This window comes from Trachurus japonicus, chromosome 18, assembly GCF_045865225.1.
Source record: "Trachurus japonicus isolate A0001 chromosome 18, Traja_1.0".
In the NCBI taxonomy this organism is placed as follows: domain Eukaryota; kingdom Metazoa; phylum Chordata; class Actinopteri; order Carangiformes; family Carangidae; genus Trachurus; species Trachurus japonicus.
This window is the reverse complement of record NC_140924.1, coordinates 21,072,348-21,090,890: the sequence shown is the minus strand read 5'-3', so window position 1 is coordinate 21,090,890 and position 18,543 is coordinate 21,072,348. Positions and strand designations below refer to the sequence as shown.

Genomic DNA, 18,543 nt, shown 5'->3' with positions numbered 1-18,543 from the left:
AACCAGAAACAAATAACCAACTTCATGTTTTGTGAAGATGGACACATCATACGACAGAAGGAATGAAAATCCTCCATTAGAAGATTATCTTACATGAACATTAATTATAATGATCAAAATCAATATATACTGTGAGAGAAAGTCATTAAAAAATACCAGAGGCTGTATTACAGTGCTGTGGCTCCAGTAACTGCTAATGATGTGATTAAAAAGGCATATTTGAACCTGCTGTACCAGGCTGTACACGGGGGAAGTCCATCCTCACTGTAACAGGAGCTGAACACACTCACAGTGTTGGTGACGTTACGTGAAAGTAAACTAAAACACCAATTAACAGGTTATCTCTGGCGGGTTTAGGAAATACATCTTTAAAACTGAGCAATTAATTAATTTCATTTCATTTTACTTGTTCATTCCAGTCCTGGGACTGGAAAGCAGCAGGGTGAAGTAACACCTCCCCCTTTCTTAAAATAAACGAAAAGTTTACATCAGATGACATGCCATCATAAGTAACTGGTGTGTAGTTTAATATATAGTATCACTAAGGTGAAATTCAGCAAAAAAAATTACATTAATGCAGCAATACAAATTAAAAAATATTCTTAGGGAATTATAAAGGGAATTCAATTTCCCTCGGGATATAAATAAAGCTGAATGTGTACTCTTCACCACCATTTTTTTGACATTAATATTGTTAAGTTTACTAAAGTAAAAGCTGTGAATACTGCAGGACGTGATTGTGTAACGGTCTCAGTCCTGAGTCATGATTGATTAATAATATATTGTAAATGTGTGTTTACTTTGCGTGTTTCCTGCAGTTTGTGTCACGGCATCAACCTGATACAAGAAAACAAACCTCACTGATAATTGATAACACTGACCCGTGCGGTATCTGCAAACCCAAGCACACACACACACACACACACACACACACACACACACACACACACACACACACACACACACACACACACACACACACACACACACACACACACGCACACACACACACACACACACTGCACCTGGCATACTATCAGTGACGCAGAATCACACACCAGTTGATATCTACACACACAGGCCCCCACACACACACAGACACACACATGCACACAGCTGACTTAGGGTCCTGGGCAGGTCATATCACTGATGACTAAAACGGTAGCATTACCTTACTGCTGTCCTCACCCTATCCCTTCTCCCAACCACACACACACACACACACACACACACACACACACACACACACACACACACATATATACACACACACACTGACCCCACATGACCTCCAGCTTCCTCTGCTCCAAGAAAATACACAACCCAGATGGCCAATACATTCACACAAAAACCAGAAGTTGGTGTCTATCAGTAAAGGTAATATTTAAAACGGCAAACAAACTCAGATTAATCTACAGGGAAAAAATAAGTTTGCAGGGGAAGTGAAATTTTGACCACATCTCAATAGTTATAATAATAAATAAATGAATAAAGAACCAATCTATAATGTCTATATGTACATGCTATTAGTGATATGAGGGTTTTCTCAGCTTCCTCTACAAACCACACCATCATATCTTATCTAAAGAACTTAAATATCTGCTGATAAACAGAGTAAACACATGAAGTCAGGGTTTAATTTTAATTATAGACACTAAAAGTTGCAATAAATTCAGCAAAAAACTGTTTATACAGAGTATTATTCAGTATATGTCCTTTAGTATCTTTGCACTTTTTGGGACTATCATGTGATAAATAGGGCAACAAGCAGATTACCACATGGGATTAAATGCTGTCTTCTTAAATTAAAGAGTGGCGCGCAGTGACCTTTTCACCTGTTGGGACGTCTCACATTACCTTAGGTTTTTAAAGGCACAAAGTGTGTAACCTCTTTAACCAAACAACAAAGTGTAATAAATGCAATGGGTTTTTATAGACTGTTTTTGATTTTTAATAGAAGTCTGCTAAACGTGCTGTCAGTGTAACTCTGCACCGCCTCGGTGGAGCACGGCTCAGTGGCTCAGATTTCTCACACTTGCCCCCTGCAGTTATTTTTCCTTTTCCATAAATCCATCACATTTTCCTTCCTCCTTTCCTCCATCCAGGCCTCTCCTGTCTGTCCAGCTATAGGATGCCCGAACGAGTGCGCGACTTCCAGGGTCAGAGCTTCCACAGGCTGCGGCGGGACTGCCTGCGTCGTGGCGCCCTCTTCAAGGACCCCCTGTTCCCCACCACCGCCCAGTCCCTGTTTTATAAGAGGGAGCCCCCGCCGGGACTGACCTGGAAGAGGCCGAGGGTGAGTAGTGTGAGGTGTGTGGGATGAAGGATGGAGGAAAATTCATGTTGACGGCTCGTCTTAAAATGATTCTCATTGCTTTAGTGGTGAGTTCAGAACCACTACGGAGAGTTTTTAAACATCTGAGTGGGGCGTGTGACTCAGTGTGTTACATTTACATCAGATTGGGTTAATTAAAGCACCTTCTATTATAGGTAAGGCGTCAGCCAGTGAAACCTAAGCACGCGGGGAGCAAATGGTGTGTGCTGCTATATTGGTGTGTGTCTGTGTGTGTATGTGTGTGGACAGTTGAGCAAAGGAAAAGTAGCAACCAGTTTAAATAGCCCAGGTGTTTTTAGCCCAGTGTTGAAGTGGGTGTAGCATGTGTATAAGTGTAAGTGTTTATTATGGCTACACAGAGCCTAGTAGTGTTTAATGGGAGTCTAATGCACTAGAATAAACACAATGAAATCAGAGATTAAAGCCAAGGACAAATTATTTATTGACAGGCTATAAGTAACAGTACAAGGACTTTTAAGGGAGCGGATCAAGTGCGTGTGAACAGAATTATCATTGTGTTGTAGAGGATAGGGTTTTATTTTTGTAGAATAGATTAAGAAAGGATATCTTTTAATGTCTTTTTGATCCTGACCTGATTTAATATGGTCATTGTTTCATCTTGGTAAGATATTAGATATTAAAATAAACTATTTCCCCAAATCTGTAATTAAAACAAATCTGTGTTCAGTGGAGTGAATTCAAGACTTAAGACCTCTTTAATACCAAATAAAACAAACTTAAATACTCTTTTCTCAGTCTTGCTGCATGGTTAAAGAATGATGGAAAACCATTAGGGACATAAAGGGTGATTCTTAATTCTTAATTAATTAGTACATAAATTAATCAACATTAATATCATGTTTTTTCCCCCACACTCTCCAGCTGTATGTAAACAATACCTTGTTTATGAATAAATAAACATGATGTGGACACACATGGGTGGAAGACAATTAATAGTTTGTTTAATTAACTGTAAAAAAAAAAAAAAAAAAAAAAAAAGAATTTATATTTATAATTATAATAATTTACCTTCCATTGGCTCTTTTTTTTAGGATTCTGAATTTAATACTTTTAACTAATTTTCAACACAATGAATTCACCAATTAATTTATATTTATACTTAATACTTAATAAAATCTGATTTATTTATACAGATGAGACACAGAGTCGGTTCAGTGTGAGCTCTGAGGTGTCAGAGTGTGAAACTACACGGGTCATTAATCTGCTGATTCAGGCTGGAGGAGAGAGGGTTAATGGTATTGTGTTCCTAATGCTCCACTTAGGTATGTGAAGAGTGTGTATCAGCAGGGAGCTGGGTGAAAGCATGACATCTGTTGCCTCACAGACACACACATACACACATGTAACAATGTAAAACACACTATTACTTCCTATTTTGCTGTCATAGCAGCGCAGGTCACAGTCTGGACGCCTCACCTGCTCATCTGTGCTTGTTATGAATCTGGTCTTAGAGAGAAGGTTCAGATCTGCTCTAGAGTTGCATTTAATGAGGTTACGACCACCGTGTGTGTATCTTTCTGCGCGTGTGTGTGTGTGGGTGTGTGTGTCCGGCAGCACTTCTACTGTTACCTGACCCTGTCCAAACTGAGATCAACAGGTCCACGCAGACAGGATCTGTCTCCTCAGCAGTGCTCTGACACTCTGAATCAGCTCACAGGCCTCATAAAACACTGTGACGCTAACGGCTGCACCCATTAATCACACGGCTTAGCCCACATTATGTTACTGCCAGTGCATTTAGAGCTGCTCTACGATCAATATTTTATATTAAAGGTGGATCAAGTGACCATTGATAATAATCTGTAGCTCCCCTCAGCCCATTGTTTTGATTTTTTACCTGAAACTTCACTCTCTGCTCTCGTGTGTTTGTTGCATCAGGGAGAGGATGAAAATTAACTGCGCACTATGAACCCAACACAAGCTCAGCCCCATTCCTCATCCACACCCCTAACCCTTAAAACAGAGTGGCAAATATTATCCTATAAAATGAGACACCTCTGCTATACTATTACACATCATCATCATCATTTGCAGCATAATTCATTCATATCAGATGAGTGGTTCAAAAGTTCAGCTCTTTCTCTGCTGCTAGAGGAACTATGCAAGATTTTGACCTTCATTCAACAGCTTCAGAGTAATTGTGATGGTTAAATGACTTGTTACAGGGAGAATGGAGGCTCTCTGCCTTCCACCTGGCTTCTCTTGGACAAAAAACAACCTTGCGAGTTCAGCGCCTCCTGTCAGATCTCGTCTTGTCAGAAACATGGACTGCTTTACAACACTACAACACAAACACGCCCCTTAATCCATAATCTGTTGTTAAAGAGACCCCGAGGAGTTTGCTATTGGTTATAAAAGTGTCTCATATGTCAATTTTGTCTTTATAGTTATTTTGATATTATTATTTAGTGGTCGACTCGCCCAGCATTTCCTAGTTTCAGTTTTCCTGGACGTTGCCCAGCGGGTCATGAGAATAACGCTGCCGGATCGCTAGTTGGCATCGTTTACGGTCGGAACTACGACGGTATCTGATCGTCTTCGAACCTCCGACTTTCGTTCTTGATTAAACATTCTTGGCAAATGTTTTCGCTTTCGTCCGTCTTGCGCTGAATTTCACTATGCACACGGAGGCTCATGGGAAATGTAGCGTGAAAACACTTCGCTTTCCGAAACTACTTGTAGTCACTTTAACTTTACCCACCTCTGTAGACGTCGCTCCACAGATTGCCTTCTCACCAGCTTCGTTGAAAACGAATGCACATGGCCAGGGAGGGGAGGCAGGATGGTGAGCTGTGAGTTTTTATGACCAACTTGCATAGTTAAATTTTTCAGACATCATGATAAAAATGTTGAACTATTATACAAATCAGCCAACAAAACAAACAGTCTATTAGCAGCCGTTTGAAACCCCGCTCATCCAGAAAGAGAATCGGGATACAGAAAGAGAGGAGCCTAAAAGGTGAACAGGCCAGAGTTTGCAACTTCTAGTGAACATTTGGTAACATATTCTTCTCTCTTTCTGCTGATCTTCTTCTAGGAAATATGTAAGGACCCTCGTCTGTTCGTCGATGGCATCAGCACTCGTGACCTGCACCAAGGCAGTCTGGGTAACTGCTGGATGATGGCTGCCATTTCCTGCCTCGCCTCCGAGCCGTCTCTGTGGAAGAGGGTTGAGTATCTGTAACCTGGCTGTTGCTCTTTATTTCTTCCTTCGATTCCCTCTTCCTCCCTCATCTCCCACTCTCCTCCTCTTCCTTACAGGTCATCCCCGACCACGTGGAACAGGACTGGAACCCAAAACGCCCCGACTTGTACGCGGGGATCTTCCATTTCCGGTTCTGGCGCCTCGGCCGTTGGATGGATGTTGTCGTGGACGACCGTCTGCCGGTCAGCGGGGATGGCGTGCTGCTCTTCTGTCGCTCAGCTACACCCCGGGAGTTTTGGAGCGCCCTGCTGGAGAAGGCCTACGCCAAGTGAGTGGCAATGAAAAACCAAGGTCGATATCTGATGTCGGGAGAGTAGAGTTTCTACCCTGACTCTACGACTCCCACTACAGCAATAATATTACCTCAGGACCTTAGAGATTCCTCTCCTGCTCTCGACCAGTCTGCTTTTTCCTTCAAGTATTATAAGTAATTAACAGCTACAATCACAGATCACGTCCTGACACAAAAGCTCATTACCCTAAGAAATTACCTCCATATTGGATAAATCTACATCTCACGACTGAGAGGTCCCCTGTCCCTCATCAACCTCATCAAATACACAATCCAACAACTCCAAAATGCTCTGGTGGACAAGTTGTAACCTGCACATTCACCACGCTATGAAATAATCATGTAACATTATGCAACATTACGACACATGAAGCAAATACTACTAACTACTTACGCTTTTGAAATCACTCCGCCCAGCAGCCGTGTCTGGAATGTAGTTCCGGCTGCATTTGCCTCGAAAACAACTTGTCTCGTAATGATACATGATTATTTCACAGTGTGGTGAATGTGCAGGTCACAACTTCTCCATGAGAGCGTTGTTGTTGGATTGTGTATTTGATGAGTTTGATGAGGGACAGGCGACCTGTACCGTTCACCTCCATTGTGTTCACTGAGCAGCTCATGTCTCTGCCCCGCTGATCTCAAAACAACATGCACCGATAATTAAAGGTAATGAACCTACTGCTACGACTATAGAGATTATGGCAATAGGCCAATTTGCCAAAATGTTGAACGATCCTTTTGACCACACCCACTAAAGGGCGAGAATGAGGGTAATAGTTCCTTATTCTTGAGGTCAAACACTTTTGGAGCGAGAGAAGGGAAAACAGACACAAATATTAATCAACCAGTTAATCAATCTGTCCATCTTCTGACTTCCTTTAAGACTAAATGGCTGCTACGAGGCCCTGGAGGGAGGAAACACAGCAGAGGCTCTGATCGACTTCACCGGCGGCGTCTCGGAGCCTCTCAGCCTGGACCGCGAGGCCCTCACCCTGCACAGCGACCACAGGAGGATGCTCTTCCAGACGTTAACCAAGGCCCACGACTGCAAAGCTCTCATCACCTGCTCCATACGGGTCAGGGTTTGTTTGTTTTATCTAGAGAGTATTCAGTGTTTTAGAAAATGAACTGGCTCTTCTCTTCCTTCCCCACTCAATTCATGTATCTATTGTACAGTATTATGCAGTATATCATTTATTTTTCCTTCAGTTCGTTTCTCATTTTTTGTTTTTTGTTTGTTTTGTTTGTTCTTTTTCTCCTTCTTTAATTTTTTTTCTATAAAAATAAAAGATTGTACTAACTTGATTTTGTCTTATCAGGCCTGTGTCATCTTTGACTCTGGCTGCCAATAAAAGTTTTAAATTGAAAATTAACAGGCTGAAATAAGTTCTGTGTCCTTTACGTTTCACAGCCAGCCGAGGGCGAGACAGTGGAGTCGGTGTTGGACTGCGGCCTGGTCCGCGGTCACGCTTACGGGATCACAGCGGTGAGGAAGGTGAGGCCGGGGGAGAGGTCGCCGCTGACGACGACGGCGGCGATGGGCGGGGCATCCAAACTCCTCATGGTGCGCATGAGGAACCCATGGGGGACCACGGACTGGACGGGCGCCTGGAGTCAGAGGTGAGGCCACTTTACTGACTCCATCTGCCACATGTGTGACTGCTGAGTACATCATCACGCTTTTGCAGGAGATCAGGGAATTAAACCTCTGCTGACATTTAACAGTGTCAGGCTTTTTTTTTTACAACGTTTTACAGCGCCACTGCAACATTTTTTGGACAATGTCTGACATTTTTTACAATAGTTTTGGAATTACACCGTTAGAGGACATCTGCCGTTTGCATTACGAAACGCTGAGAAACTCTTGAAATGGCCAAAACGGACCAATAAAGGTTTCCAGAAGTTGAACTTGCACTTTTCATATGTCGTTTCCATAGTGTTGGACGTTACAGCTTTGCTTTTTTAAATTTATTTTTATTGCTGCCTTTGACTTTATTGGCCGTGCACGCCCCCTGCAGGTCGCAGCAGTGGCAGCAGATGAGTCGTGCAGAGAGGGAGAAGATGGGCCTCATTGTTCGAGACGTTGGGGAGTTCTGGTACATTAGTTTTTATTACCTGTATTTTAAAAGAAATCGGTAACAGTCACCTGGTCTCTTGCTCTGATTTATGTGCATATAACTTATGTGTTTCTGATCCAGACTAACAGTTAAACTTGTGTCGGTTTCCTCTCGCTCAGGATGGATTTCCAGGATTTCTGTGGCTACTTCACCGACGTGGTGGTGTGCCGGCTGGTGGAGAGAGCCCTGCTGTGGCCCAGCTGTCACTGGAGGGAGGCGCGCTGCTACGGGGAGTGGGCCCCGGCTCCTGCCACCCCAGGGTTGCCCCCCTCCTCCTCCTCCTCCACCGTCCTCCACGGCAGCTACGCGCTGACCCTGGGGAAGAGTAGTGGCAAACCCGGAGGGACCAAGCAGCAGCGGGGGAACAGGAAGGAGGCCAGGCTCGGGGAGAGTCAGCAGGAGGGACGGAGGAGAGGAAGGGGTGAGAGGGATAGGTCGGTGAAAAGGGCGATGAGGGAGGATGATGGTGCGGAGAAGAACGGGCGATGGGAGGCGCAGGTGGATAAGAGGAGTCGATGTGGAGGATGCTTCAACCACAGAGAGACCTTCCTGCACAATCCACAGGTAAAACTGAAGAGGATCTTAACTTGACAGCAGGAAGTTTGAGCTTGAGCGTGACTTTTTCTCTCTGGACAGTTTATGTTTGCAGTGGGGGGCAAAGAAGAGGAGGTGCTGATCTGTCTGCAGCAGGAGGACAGGAGGATACAGAGGAAAGATGGAGGAGGAGAAAACCTCCCCATCGGCTTCGAGGTGCTGAAGGTGAGCAGCTCAAAAGGTCAGATATCACATTCCTACTGCTGTGGTCAAGACCACCGAACCTGAGACCAAGTCCAAGACCAAGACCAAGACCAGATCAATGGGAGACCATTTTCAAGACCATTACTGTATTCAGTATCAGTACTCATGACAATCCTGTGGCTTGATATTTACATTATTCCTCAGCGAAAAAGAAAATGTGATTTTATATAAAATCTAAACCTGTGAACACAGCACCGAACCTGCTGAAGTTTTTCAGATGGTTACACAAGCAGACACACACAATTTTAATCATTTTAAAGTTATTAAATTACATTACATAAACCAATGGCTCTCAAAGTGGGGTCCGGGGACCCTCAGGGGTCCTTGAGAAGGTTCAAGGGGGTCCCCAACTTTTTCTTGAAATTTTACCACTTTTTTTCTAGAATTTTTAAACTGTTTTTTTTTTTTTTTTGAGAAATTTTACCACTTTTTTCTAGAAATGTTTAAACGTTATTGGAGAAATTGTACCACGTTTTCCCAGAAATTTCCCTACAATATTTCCAAAAATTCACGCCGTTGCCCTAATTTGAATGTACATTTACAAAAAAAGTAATATTCTTCAGTCTCAGAACAAATATTTGTGTATGTCTGGTGTTTGCCTTGTCCAAGACAAGACACGACCTTGAAAGTCTGTTCTCTCGACCGGTCTGGAGCATCACAACCCTACTGTACCTGCTGCTGCTCCACAGGTGGAGGTGAACCGCTGCAGCCGGGTGCAGTGCGTGGTGGAGCAGGCGGCCAGCTCCGTCTACATGGACTCCCGCAGCGTCACGCTGAGGGCGACTCTGGCTCCGGGTCGCTACGTGGTGCTGCCCACCACCTTCCTGCCGGGCGCCACCGGACGCTTCCTGCTGCGACTCTTCTCCCATTCTCACGTCAGACTCAGGTGTGTGTGAAACGGATGTGCTCGGTTGATAACAGGTCACACTGTTGTCCCAGAATGCAGAACATAAAGAACGGAGCTGTAACTGGCAGTGTGCAGTAAAATCAACGTATGTGAACACTGTACACTCACAGTTATATGATGATTATGTAAAATGCTGTATACTTGTGTTTGTTTTTTTTGTTTTTTGTAGAGGGGAATCGAATGATATTTTGATTAGCATAGAACATGTATTTTTTAAATATTTTATACTCACGCTTGATGCATGATTCTTACAATGTTGGAATATCTTACAGTAAAAGTGAAATCAACAAAAAACTTGAATGATAACGGTGCAAAACAGAAAAAAATATGTATTAAGAGGGGAAAATAAAAAGAAACTAAGTCCCCACATACAGACACACGAAATTCTGGGTGATCTTATTAAACACTAACGAATTAAACTGTGAACTAATCTTCAGGATGCAGAAGTAGCTGATCTCAGATTTTAACTTCCTGTTTTCTTTCTACTTTTTTTTTTTTTTTTAACCTTGTGACATTTCCTGTCACGTAGGGAGCTGAGGGAGGATTTGCCGCTTCCCTCTGTGTTCCAGTGTTTTCTACCTCAGCCCACGGTGGTGACCACAGTCCACCTGCGCAGGGCGTCAGGACTGAGCCCCCCCAAACACACAGGTCAGTCGGCACAACATCTGGTCTGTAGATCAGAACAGGGCAACAACGTTTCTATACAAAACTCATTCATGTACATTGGACGTTATAAATCTTCTGAGTTATTGTTAGTATTTTCAGAGAGAGCTGTTAGTTGTGCTTGTTTTCTTGTCTCTCCTGATGTTGTGTTGTCTGGTCGCAGCTCCAGATGTTTACGCCACAGTGCGATGTGAGAGCGACACCATCAGGACGCGCGTGTTCATAGAGGAAGGAAACCCTGAATTCAACCTAAGGACCATCTTCTACAGGAGAAACCCCGACACACACATCTCTATAGAGGTACACACACACATTCAATGCCCTCACACACACATATTGATGATAGGCACACACCGTCGGCCCTCATCAGTGTGTGTGTTGTGTGTCGTGTGCAGCTGTGGAGCCGAGGCCTGCTGTGGGACTCTCTGCTCGGCGTCGCTCGACTCCAGACGTCCGAGTCCGAGAGGAGCCGGAGTCACGTCATCGACCTGCGCGGCGGTCAGTCCGCTTCGGGACACCGGGGTCGCGTCTACGTTGAGACGTCCTCCAGCGTCTGCCTCACGGACTTGTGACGGCATCGTCCGGTCACCCCGGGAAACCACGCTGAGCCATGGCAACCACTGTCCTTCCCGGTGGAGACGCGTGTCCAACAGACTCATATTAAACAAAGGTGCAGATAAAATGTGAAGTTTCTGTTAATGTGAATCTGCTGGTCAGATACACACGACCTCAGCAGTGAATCTGCTGCCAAAACTAGTTCTGTTGTGTGAAATTATTGTATTTATTAATTCATGTGTTGCTTATGTCACTTGTTTTTGCCATTATCTCTGTTGTTGATGCTTGATTGTAATGTAATGTACTTTATCTAAATTATTAACTGTGTTTTTCATATTAATGTCGTTAGAAATATCCTTGTTGATGAACTTGATTTAATTTATTTGAGTTTAAATGAATAAATGAATAATAAAACTACATATTTAAGAAACACATTAATTTTTGCCTTCAGCCTCCTTGAGATTTGTAGCATAAGGTTTTAATTTCTGCCTGTTTGTTTGCTCACTTCTGTTGGGCTCAGATAGTCTCATATCTAATCATGGAGGACTAGAAGCAGGTAAACTGGAAACCACTTTTTTTGTAAGTGTAAATAGCAAAAAAAAAAGTTCATTAGAAGTAAAATGTTGTATTAGCCTTACCTTAAAATCACACTCACAAAGTAAAAAGACAATAAAAGAACCGGAATATATTCATGATCAAATCTAATTCATAAAATATTTAGCATTTTTAAAAGACACACTGTGACAGACTTATTTTTAACAACATTTCTGCAGCAGGAAAATGACATCACCTGCAATGAAGGCAGAACTAAGTCCACAGCTTGTTTCAAAGCAAATATACAAACTCAAGATAAAAGCCCAGGAGCTATTCAAGTGTTATCTGACCTCATTTGACAGCATTTGTTTATCAGGAGCCTGGGCCTGTTACTGTGTTACTGTGAAGTGCTGCTGTTGGGAGCATCATGCTCTGACTCACCCGCCTTTACAGTCATACAGTATTGGCTGCTGCTTTATTTCACTCTTTCTACCTATGGCTTTATAATGTGGGGATGGACTTTTTGCATGATCCTAAAAAAGAAAATATTCATTATTTCCATGATTTAAAAAAAAAAGAAGTAGGCTATATATTATTTTATCATGTCAAAACTTTAAATAAGTTCAGACAAGATTGAGAATCATTACTCCAGTCATCCAAAGTCCTGTCATCAGGCCCACTGACCGTGCAGAAGCCTTTCCTGTCGTTACTCACCTTTCCAACCGGCTGACCGCGTGAACGCCCCCGTCCCTCCCTCTCTCTCCCTGTGGACGCGCGCTCCCGAGAGGTGGAGGCTCGGCATCCCGCAGGGCGCGGCTGACAGCAGCTCAGGCAGCGGCTGGAGACACGGTGAAGGAAAGGTGGGTTACTTTTTTTTTTTTTGCTTTGCTGTTTTTTTAATCGACGCTTTCTTGTGCTAAACAGGACGACGCGCGCGCATGTGAACCCATTATCGGACAGCCAGTTGACTCAGTTGACTCGCTGCGGGTGAAGTTTATCTGCTGCAGGTTTGTTCGGCATGCGACTCAGCTGGAGCTGAACTTGGTCCTGCTTGTGTGTATTGTTAACTTTCTCATGTATTTATCTGTTATTGCTGTTGAGTCGTCACAAACTTCTAAAAAACAACTTCATACTGGGACAAATCACCGCGTTTGAGTGTTTTTGTGACGATAGTAACGCACAGGTCGACTCTTGTTGTCGCCGTTGCGGTGTTGTAATGTTGGTCAGACTGGCTTTAGGGAATGCAGTCAAACCTCTCAATCCGTCATGTTACTGTGAATTCACTCCAGTGTGAACAGGAATGAGCTGGTTAAAGTTCCCTCAGTGTGTTGTGATTAGATTTTCTATTCATAAATAAATCGGACAGGATCAGATAAGACCACTCATCCCTCACTGGGGGACTTTTACAAATAGAAACTGAATGTGGGAGGACCTGACCTGACCCATGACTTAATCAAATTGTAAGTTCCCTAATGAGCAACCACATACTGATCATACTGTATGTGTCACGGCTGGTCCTTGAACGCACCACTTGTTCAGCTTATGTTTAATGCAAATAAGATTTAAATATAGGACAGGTCTTGTAATGTAATTACCTAAAGTGTTGACTCCAACAATTCCAACTATCCAGGTTGTAGAAACAGCTGTATGACTTCCCATGATGCTCTGGGGGGAGCTGTTGAACAGGCCATGTGTCCGACTCCTCAGGGCCCTGACTGCAAACTGAGGAAAGAAAGGGGCATTGTGGGTCTAATGGGAAATGCAGTATGCAAAAGGGCGATCCAGTTGCATGGTGGGAGTTGTGTGATTCAGCGTTTCGGTTGTCTCTCTATCTGGACGTCTGCTGCTTTTTGACCCCTCCTGTCACATCTGTCTCCGGTGGGTTCCCAGCCTACATGGAGTTGACGGTAATTGGTGCAGTTCCCCTTTAAAACACTGAGTTTATCACAGGACCTGCACGTGTGTTCCTGTTTTTCTCTGTTTTTATGATCATGATCAGTCATGATCTCTCAGAACTTTAATTTTCTCATGAGAGAAAACAGCCAAATATTGTTTGAAGGTTGAAGAGTGAGAACAGAGAAGGTAAAGATGTCTAGTTTCCTGGTTTTGCCTTGAATGTGCATCATGGCTGCAACTAAAAGCTCCTGTTTGTTACCGGTTACTCTGCTGATTATTGTTTTAATTAATCAATGGATTGTTTGGTGTATGAGGTATGGTAAAATACTTAAAATTTCAAGTTATTATTCAGATTTTCAAACGCCTATCCATAAAATACAGATTCTCTGTTTACTGTAACATATCACAAAGACAACAGCAGATTCTGACGTTTCAAATACAAATTCTTGCTTGCTAGTAATTTATTTGTTATCAAGATAGGCGCTGATTAAGTATGGTTGATTAATTCATGAGTAGTTTCAGTTGTAAAATTGATCAAGTGATCAACAAAGAAAGAAAAAGTAAGAACTTGTGTATTTTCAGACCTTTGTTTTCCTCTCATCTTCTGGTTTGTAAAGATCATCATAATCTTAGATCTGTCTCCTCCTCTGCAGGTCGGAGCCCTCATCACCGCTACAATGTCCAGCACCGGGCTTCTTCAACACATCCGTCGCCCTCCTCAACTCCCAAAGCCGATGCTGGGTGAGAGCTGATGGTCACACACACACACACACACACACACACACACACACACACACACACACACACACACACACACACACACACACACACACACACACACACACGCACACACACACTCACACTCACACTCACACACTCGTGCCTCAGTTTGATTCATGTCAGGTTCAGAGAAGAGTTTTAAAGTGTCTGTTCTTTCAAATTAAATCTATATTTCCTCTTCTTTCAGGATGTTCAAAGGTGTTTCTGTGCATCCTGCCTTCGGCGCAGATTGCACTCGGTGAGTGGATCATGCACACGATTAGTGGTGTTTGTTTCATTTCTTCAAAACACTGACAGATCCCTCCTGTGTCCAACAGGGACAGTGTACCTGAATGAGTGTCCACGGCAGCCCTACATCCCCATCTATCTGATCGTGGTGGGGGTGTTCGGCCTGGTGCTGGCCCTGCTCTCCTGCCTGCCCTGCGCCCAGGAGCCTGAAGACGGCACCACCAACCCGCTCAGTCAAGTCTGCATAACGTGGAACTCGCTGACGTCATTCTTCCTCTTCTGCTGGTTCATAGCCGGTGAGTGGAGACAGACGACACACAATAAAACATGTTTACAGTCTGGGACAAAAACAGTTTCACTCTCTGCGGCTCATTTCATCCCACGTGATGACTGCACCGGGGTGAACTTTCATCTGTGTGTTGCTGCTTTTAGTGAGGATCATTCACACGGTCACAGTCGGGTGAGTGTGTTCTAGCCACAAACAGGTGAACACACCTGCTCCTCCTCTTGGCCTGTTCTCTTAATCAAAACCCTGAGTGACATCACTGAGGCGACATCCATCTTTATTTACAGTCTGTGGTTAAACTGGACGAGTTTCTAAATCCAAAGGCAGCTGAATATCAAACTGAAACTAAATCATAGCAGGAGATCAACATGGTTTTAAATCTGAAAACAGTAGATTGTAAAGGTTTATAATAAGATAAGATTAAAAAAAAATCTCCTGTTTTTTTTTTATGTAATGATGCATTGGAGGAAATCCTGATGAAAGAAAAACAAATTGTCCATGATTTCTTCCTTTATTTTATTTTATTTTATTTTTCATACCATTTAGTACTCCAGCAGGAGAATCAACACATTGTAGTGACATGAAACAGCCACTAGATGTCCACCTAATGTTTCCCAATAGTCTCCCACTCTGTTTTACAGTTATACCAACCTAATACAAATACATGTTGGGTGAGTATAAAGAAGTGTCTCTAGTCGCAGTGAGACCAGAGCTGAAAAAATAGCTCTGGTCTAACTCAAATTATATGTTGACACTTTATTTGAGTTTTATTTGGAGACATACACAGACAGAGGCAGCTTTCTTTTCTGACCTGCTGGCGTTACATTGTGTACATTATATTCCTTAATTATAATCACTTCTATCCACTTTGGTTTAAATTGAGTGAATTCATTGACATCGTAAGTGTGTACTCTCCATTAAAATCAAGCACAATCCTCCTCCACACCTTCGTTAGTCAGGTTCTTCATAGCTGCACTGAAGGAAAGTTTCTCCTCAACTAGAATCACCTCCTCACTCTGACTGGTGTCACATTACTTCCCTTTTCATCCACAGTCATATTAAAATATGAACCATTAATATGCAATTTAGTCAGAATTTATGTGTGGTATCTTCAGTAATGGCTTAAAAGCTTTATGTGAAGTCACACTGACCTTGACCTTTGACCTCTGGCCACCAGAATCTACCCAGCTGTCCCTGATCCCTGGTGATTTTTTTTCTTTTTTTTTTTTTTTTATAAATTTGAAAGAAATCTCTTAAAGGACAATTCCAGGTGAATTCAACTCGGGGGTGTATTTTCATCATTTTAGGTCTAAAAGAAGGAATCTGAAGATTTTCAGTTTAAATGAACACACCGCGCACGGCAACTCGGTCTCGCGCGAGACTCCGGGAGACTTTGAATTAGATCTAGTTTTACAAACATGTCGGCTTGCTTGAAGTAAATAAACTTCTCGGTGCATGTTTGAGTCGCCATCTGACGCTGTCTATGGAAAAAATTGCGGCTTTGAGGACTGTAAACAGCCTAAACAGCGGAACTTACATCCACTCCCATTCATTGCTGCCGTGGCGATGCGGGGACAGATGCAACTACCGCAAAACAGGAGCAATTAAACTGAAAATCTTCAGATTCCTTCTTTTAGACCTAAAATGATAGGAAAATACACCCCCGAGTTGAATTTGCCTGGAATTGTCCTTTAAAGTGGACATATTAGGCTCTTTAACATATATTTGGGTGTTTTTCTTGCCTTTCGGCCTCCAAAATGTGATATTTGACCAAAATCTGTAATTTTCAGGCTCTCGAGGTTGAAAACTATATGGTTTTACAAGCTGTTCTCTCCATTGTCTGACAATGATGTAATTAGTGTTCAAATTTGCATAATAGGCCTACCACCCCTACCTGTGAGTACTGGTACCAGTAAAAGGGGCGGGGTGAGCAGTAGCTCATTTGCATTTAAAGGGACAGGCACTGAAACCAGCTGCTCTGAACAGGGCTGTTTTGAGTGGATGCAAAGAGCTGTGATGTTTGATCCTTGGGGTATTTTGACCGAAGCATGTCACAAACATGTCTTTAAGACACCTGGGAACTATTTAAATTTGTGGAAAATGGTTATAATATGTCTCCTTTAAGGTGTTACAGAGATGTCACATACACCAGTCCAAAGACATATTTCGTGAGGTCACTGTAACTTTGATGTTTTTTTTCCCTAGGTAACGTGTGGATCTATTCTATCTACGCGCCCAACTACGACAAAAACACGACAGACCCGGATTCGTACTGCAACAGGACACTCTACCTGTTTGCCTTCTGGACCACCACTCTGGTCTACATCCTCCTGGCTCTGTTCCTGTTCGGAGGCTGCTGCGTCCTCCTCTGCTTCTTCCTGTGTGGCCGGGCCGACCCCGACGACAACATCTAGAGACGTGGACTCGGACACGTAGAGGAGCCAGCATGGATTCTGTGGCGCTGTACCTGAACACATCACGTCTGCTGCCGCCGCCTTGAGCAGTGGGAAACACATCAGAGCACTCTTTATTAAACACACAATGTGCAGCGCAAGACTAACATGTCATTTTAAGACCGACCTTGTATTGTAGTGGCACAGCTCCAACGAATCCATGCTAAATTTGAAGATGAGATAGATTTATTCTGTTTGTAAGAAACATGTGAAATGTATAGTTTACACGTTGAGCCAGAGACTGGGCTCACACCTGATTCAGAGTACAGCTGTTGCTACTTTATTTACATTATTTCATAATGTTTGTTAATAGGTTTGTTAAATAGGGACACAATGAGACACAAATTCATGTTACACTGATTGTTATTTATAGCAAATATTTGCAAAATCATAGCCGTCCACAACCAGATACAGTACTGACTAATAAATCTGACACTGTTGCCTTATACTAATGTATATCAGAGCTTTAATGATGTACATATACTAAGTCTGACTTTTACATATTTATTCCATCCAAGTACCAGCCCTTTTCTTCCTTTAGAAGTTATAAGTGCCAAATCAAGTGGAAAGATGAATTAACTTGTCCTGAAATATAAGACCTAATATAAAACTCAACAAAGCCAAAATTCATGACAAGATCACCAAGAGAGTGTAAGGTAGCGGGGAGCGGTGTGTAATTCAAATTTGGGAAACTTGATTATTTTAGATTGATGAATCTCAAACTGTGTGTTGTGCAAATGAAGACAAATAAATGTTGAAAAAAAATCAAGGTAAAAGTTTGACTCCAAATTTTCTCCCCAGGAACTGTTGTAGTTGAGAGGAAATGTGAATGTTGAGGTTGTTTGAGTAACGGTATGACATGGAAGGAGGAAGACAAGAAAGTGGTCACATGTCACACATTAATGATAAGTAGGTGAATGTATATTTATTAGAGAGGACAGTTACGGGTAAGCAGCTGATTGTTTTTAAAGGGATAGTTCAACATTTTGGCAAATTGGCCCATTGCCATAATCCCTATAGTCATAGCAGTAGGTTCGATACCTTTAATTGTCGGTGCAAGCTATTTTTAGAACGGCGGAGCGGAGCGGCGAGCTGCTCAGAGCTACGCTATGGAGGCTAATGGGATTTCTTCGTTTCCCTCATCAAACTCATCAAATACACAATCCAACAACTCCAAAACGCTTTTTTCCGTAAATGCAGAGACTGCTTGCTGAAAAACAATGCGGCTTTTGCATGAATTTCCCTCTAAAACAACTCCGTCTCGTAGCGTTGTGTTATTATCTCATAGCGTGGTGAATGTGCAGGTCACAACTTGTCCACGAGAGTGTTTTGGAGTTGTTGGATTGTGTAGCTATTTGATGAATTTGATGAGGGACACCAAGAAATTCCTTTAGCCTCCGTAACGTAGCTCTGAGCAGCTCACGACTCTGCTCCGCCGATGTAAAAATAGCTTGCACCGACAATCAAAGG

General features: G+C 42.8%; 2 protein-coding genes and 1 pseudogene across 3 annotated transcripts; 2 read left to right on the top strand and 1 right to left on the bottom strand.

The window, feature by feature from the left end:
* LOC146969259 (calpain-5-like) overlaps positions 1 to 1,572 on the bottom strand; it is a 13,000-nt pseudogene extending 11,428 nt beyond the window's left edge.
* A 537-nt stretch (positions 1,573 to 2,109) lies between these two features.
* Positions 2,110 to 11,212, top strand: LOC146969258 (calpain-5-like). Its single transcript, XM_085759809.1, has 12 exons — positions 2,110 to 2,296; positions 5,394 to 5,525; positions 5,618 to 5,829; positions 6,740 to 6,932; positions 7,268 to 7,476; positions 7,875 to 7,952; positions 8,093 to 8,537; positions 8,610 to 8,732; positions 9,461 to 9,657; positions 10,208 to 10,326; positions 10,505 to 10,641; positions 10,737 to 11,212. Exons 1-12 carry the CDS (start codon positions 2,132 to 2,134, stop codon positions 10,911 to 10,913), a joined length of 2,187 nt encoding a protein of 728 aa, XP_085615935.1. The 5' UTR covers positions 2,110 to 2,131; the 3' UTR covers positions 10,914 to 11,212.
* Positions 11,213 to 12,146: 934 nt separating this feature from the next.
* On the top strand, positions 12,147 to 17,519 carry LOC146969257 (transmembrane protein 272-like). 2 transcript variants are annotated; one of them, XM_085759792.1, is made up of 5 exons: positions 12,147 to 12,290; positions 13,980 to 14,067; positions 14,294 to 14,344; positions 14,424 to 14,630; positions 16,826 to 17,519. In XM_085759792.1, the coding sequence occupies exons 2-5, from the start codon at positions 14,004 to 14,006 to the stop codon at positions 17,032 to 17,034; spliced, it is 531 nt and encodes a 176-aa protein (XP_085615918.1). In that variant the 5' UTR covers positions 12,147 to 12,290; positions 13,980 to 14,003; the 3' UTR covers positions 17,035 to 17,519. The 2 variants fall into 2 exon arrangements, with proteins under 2 accessions (XP_085615918.1, XP_085615917.1); XM_085759791.1 differs by lacking the exon at positions 12,147 to 12,290 and adding an exon at positions 13,319 to 13,337.
* The last annotated feature ends 1,024 nt before the right edge of the window (positions 17,520 to 18,543 follow it).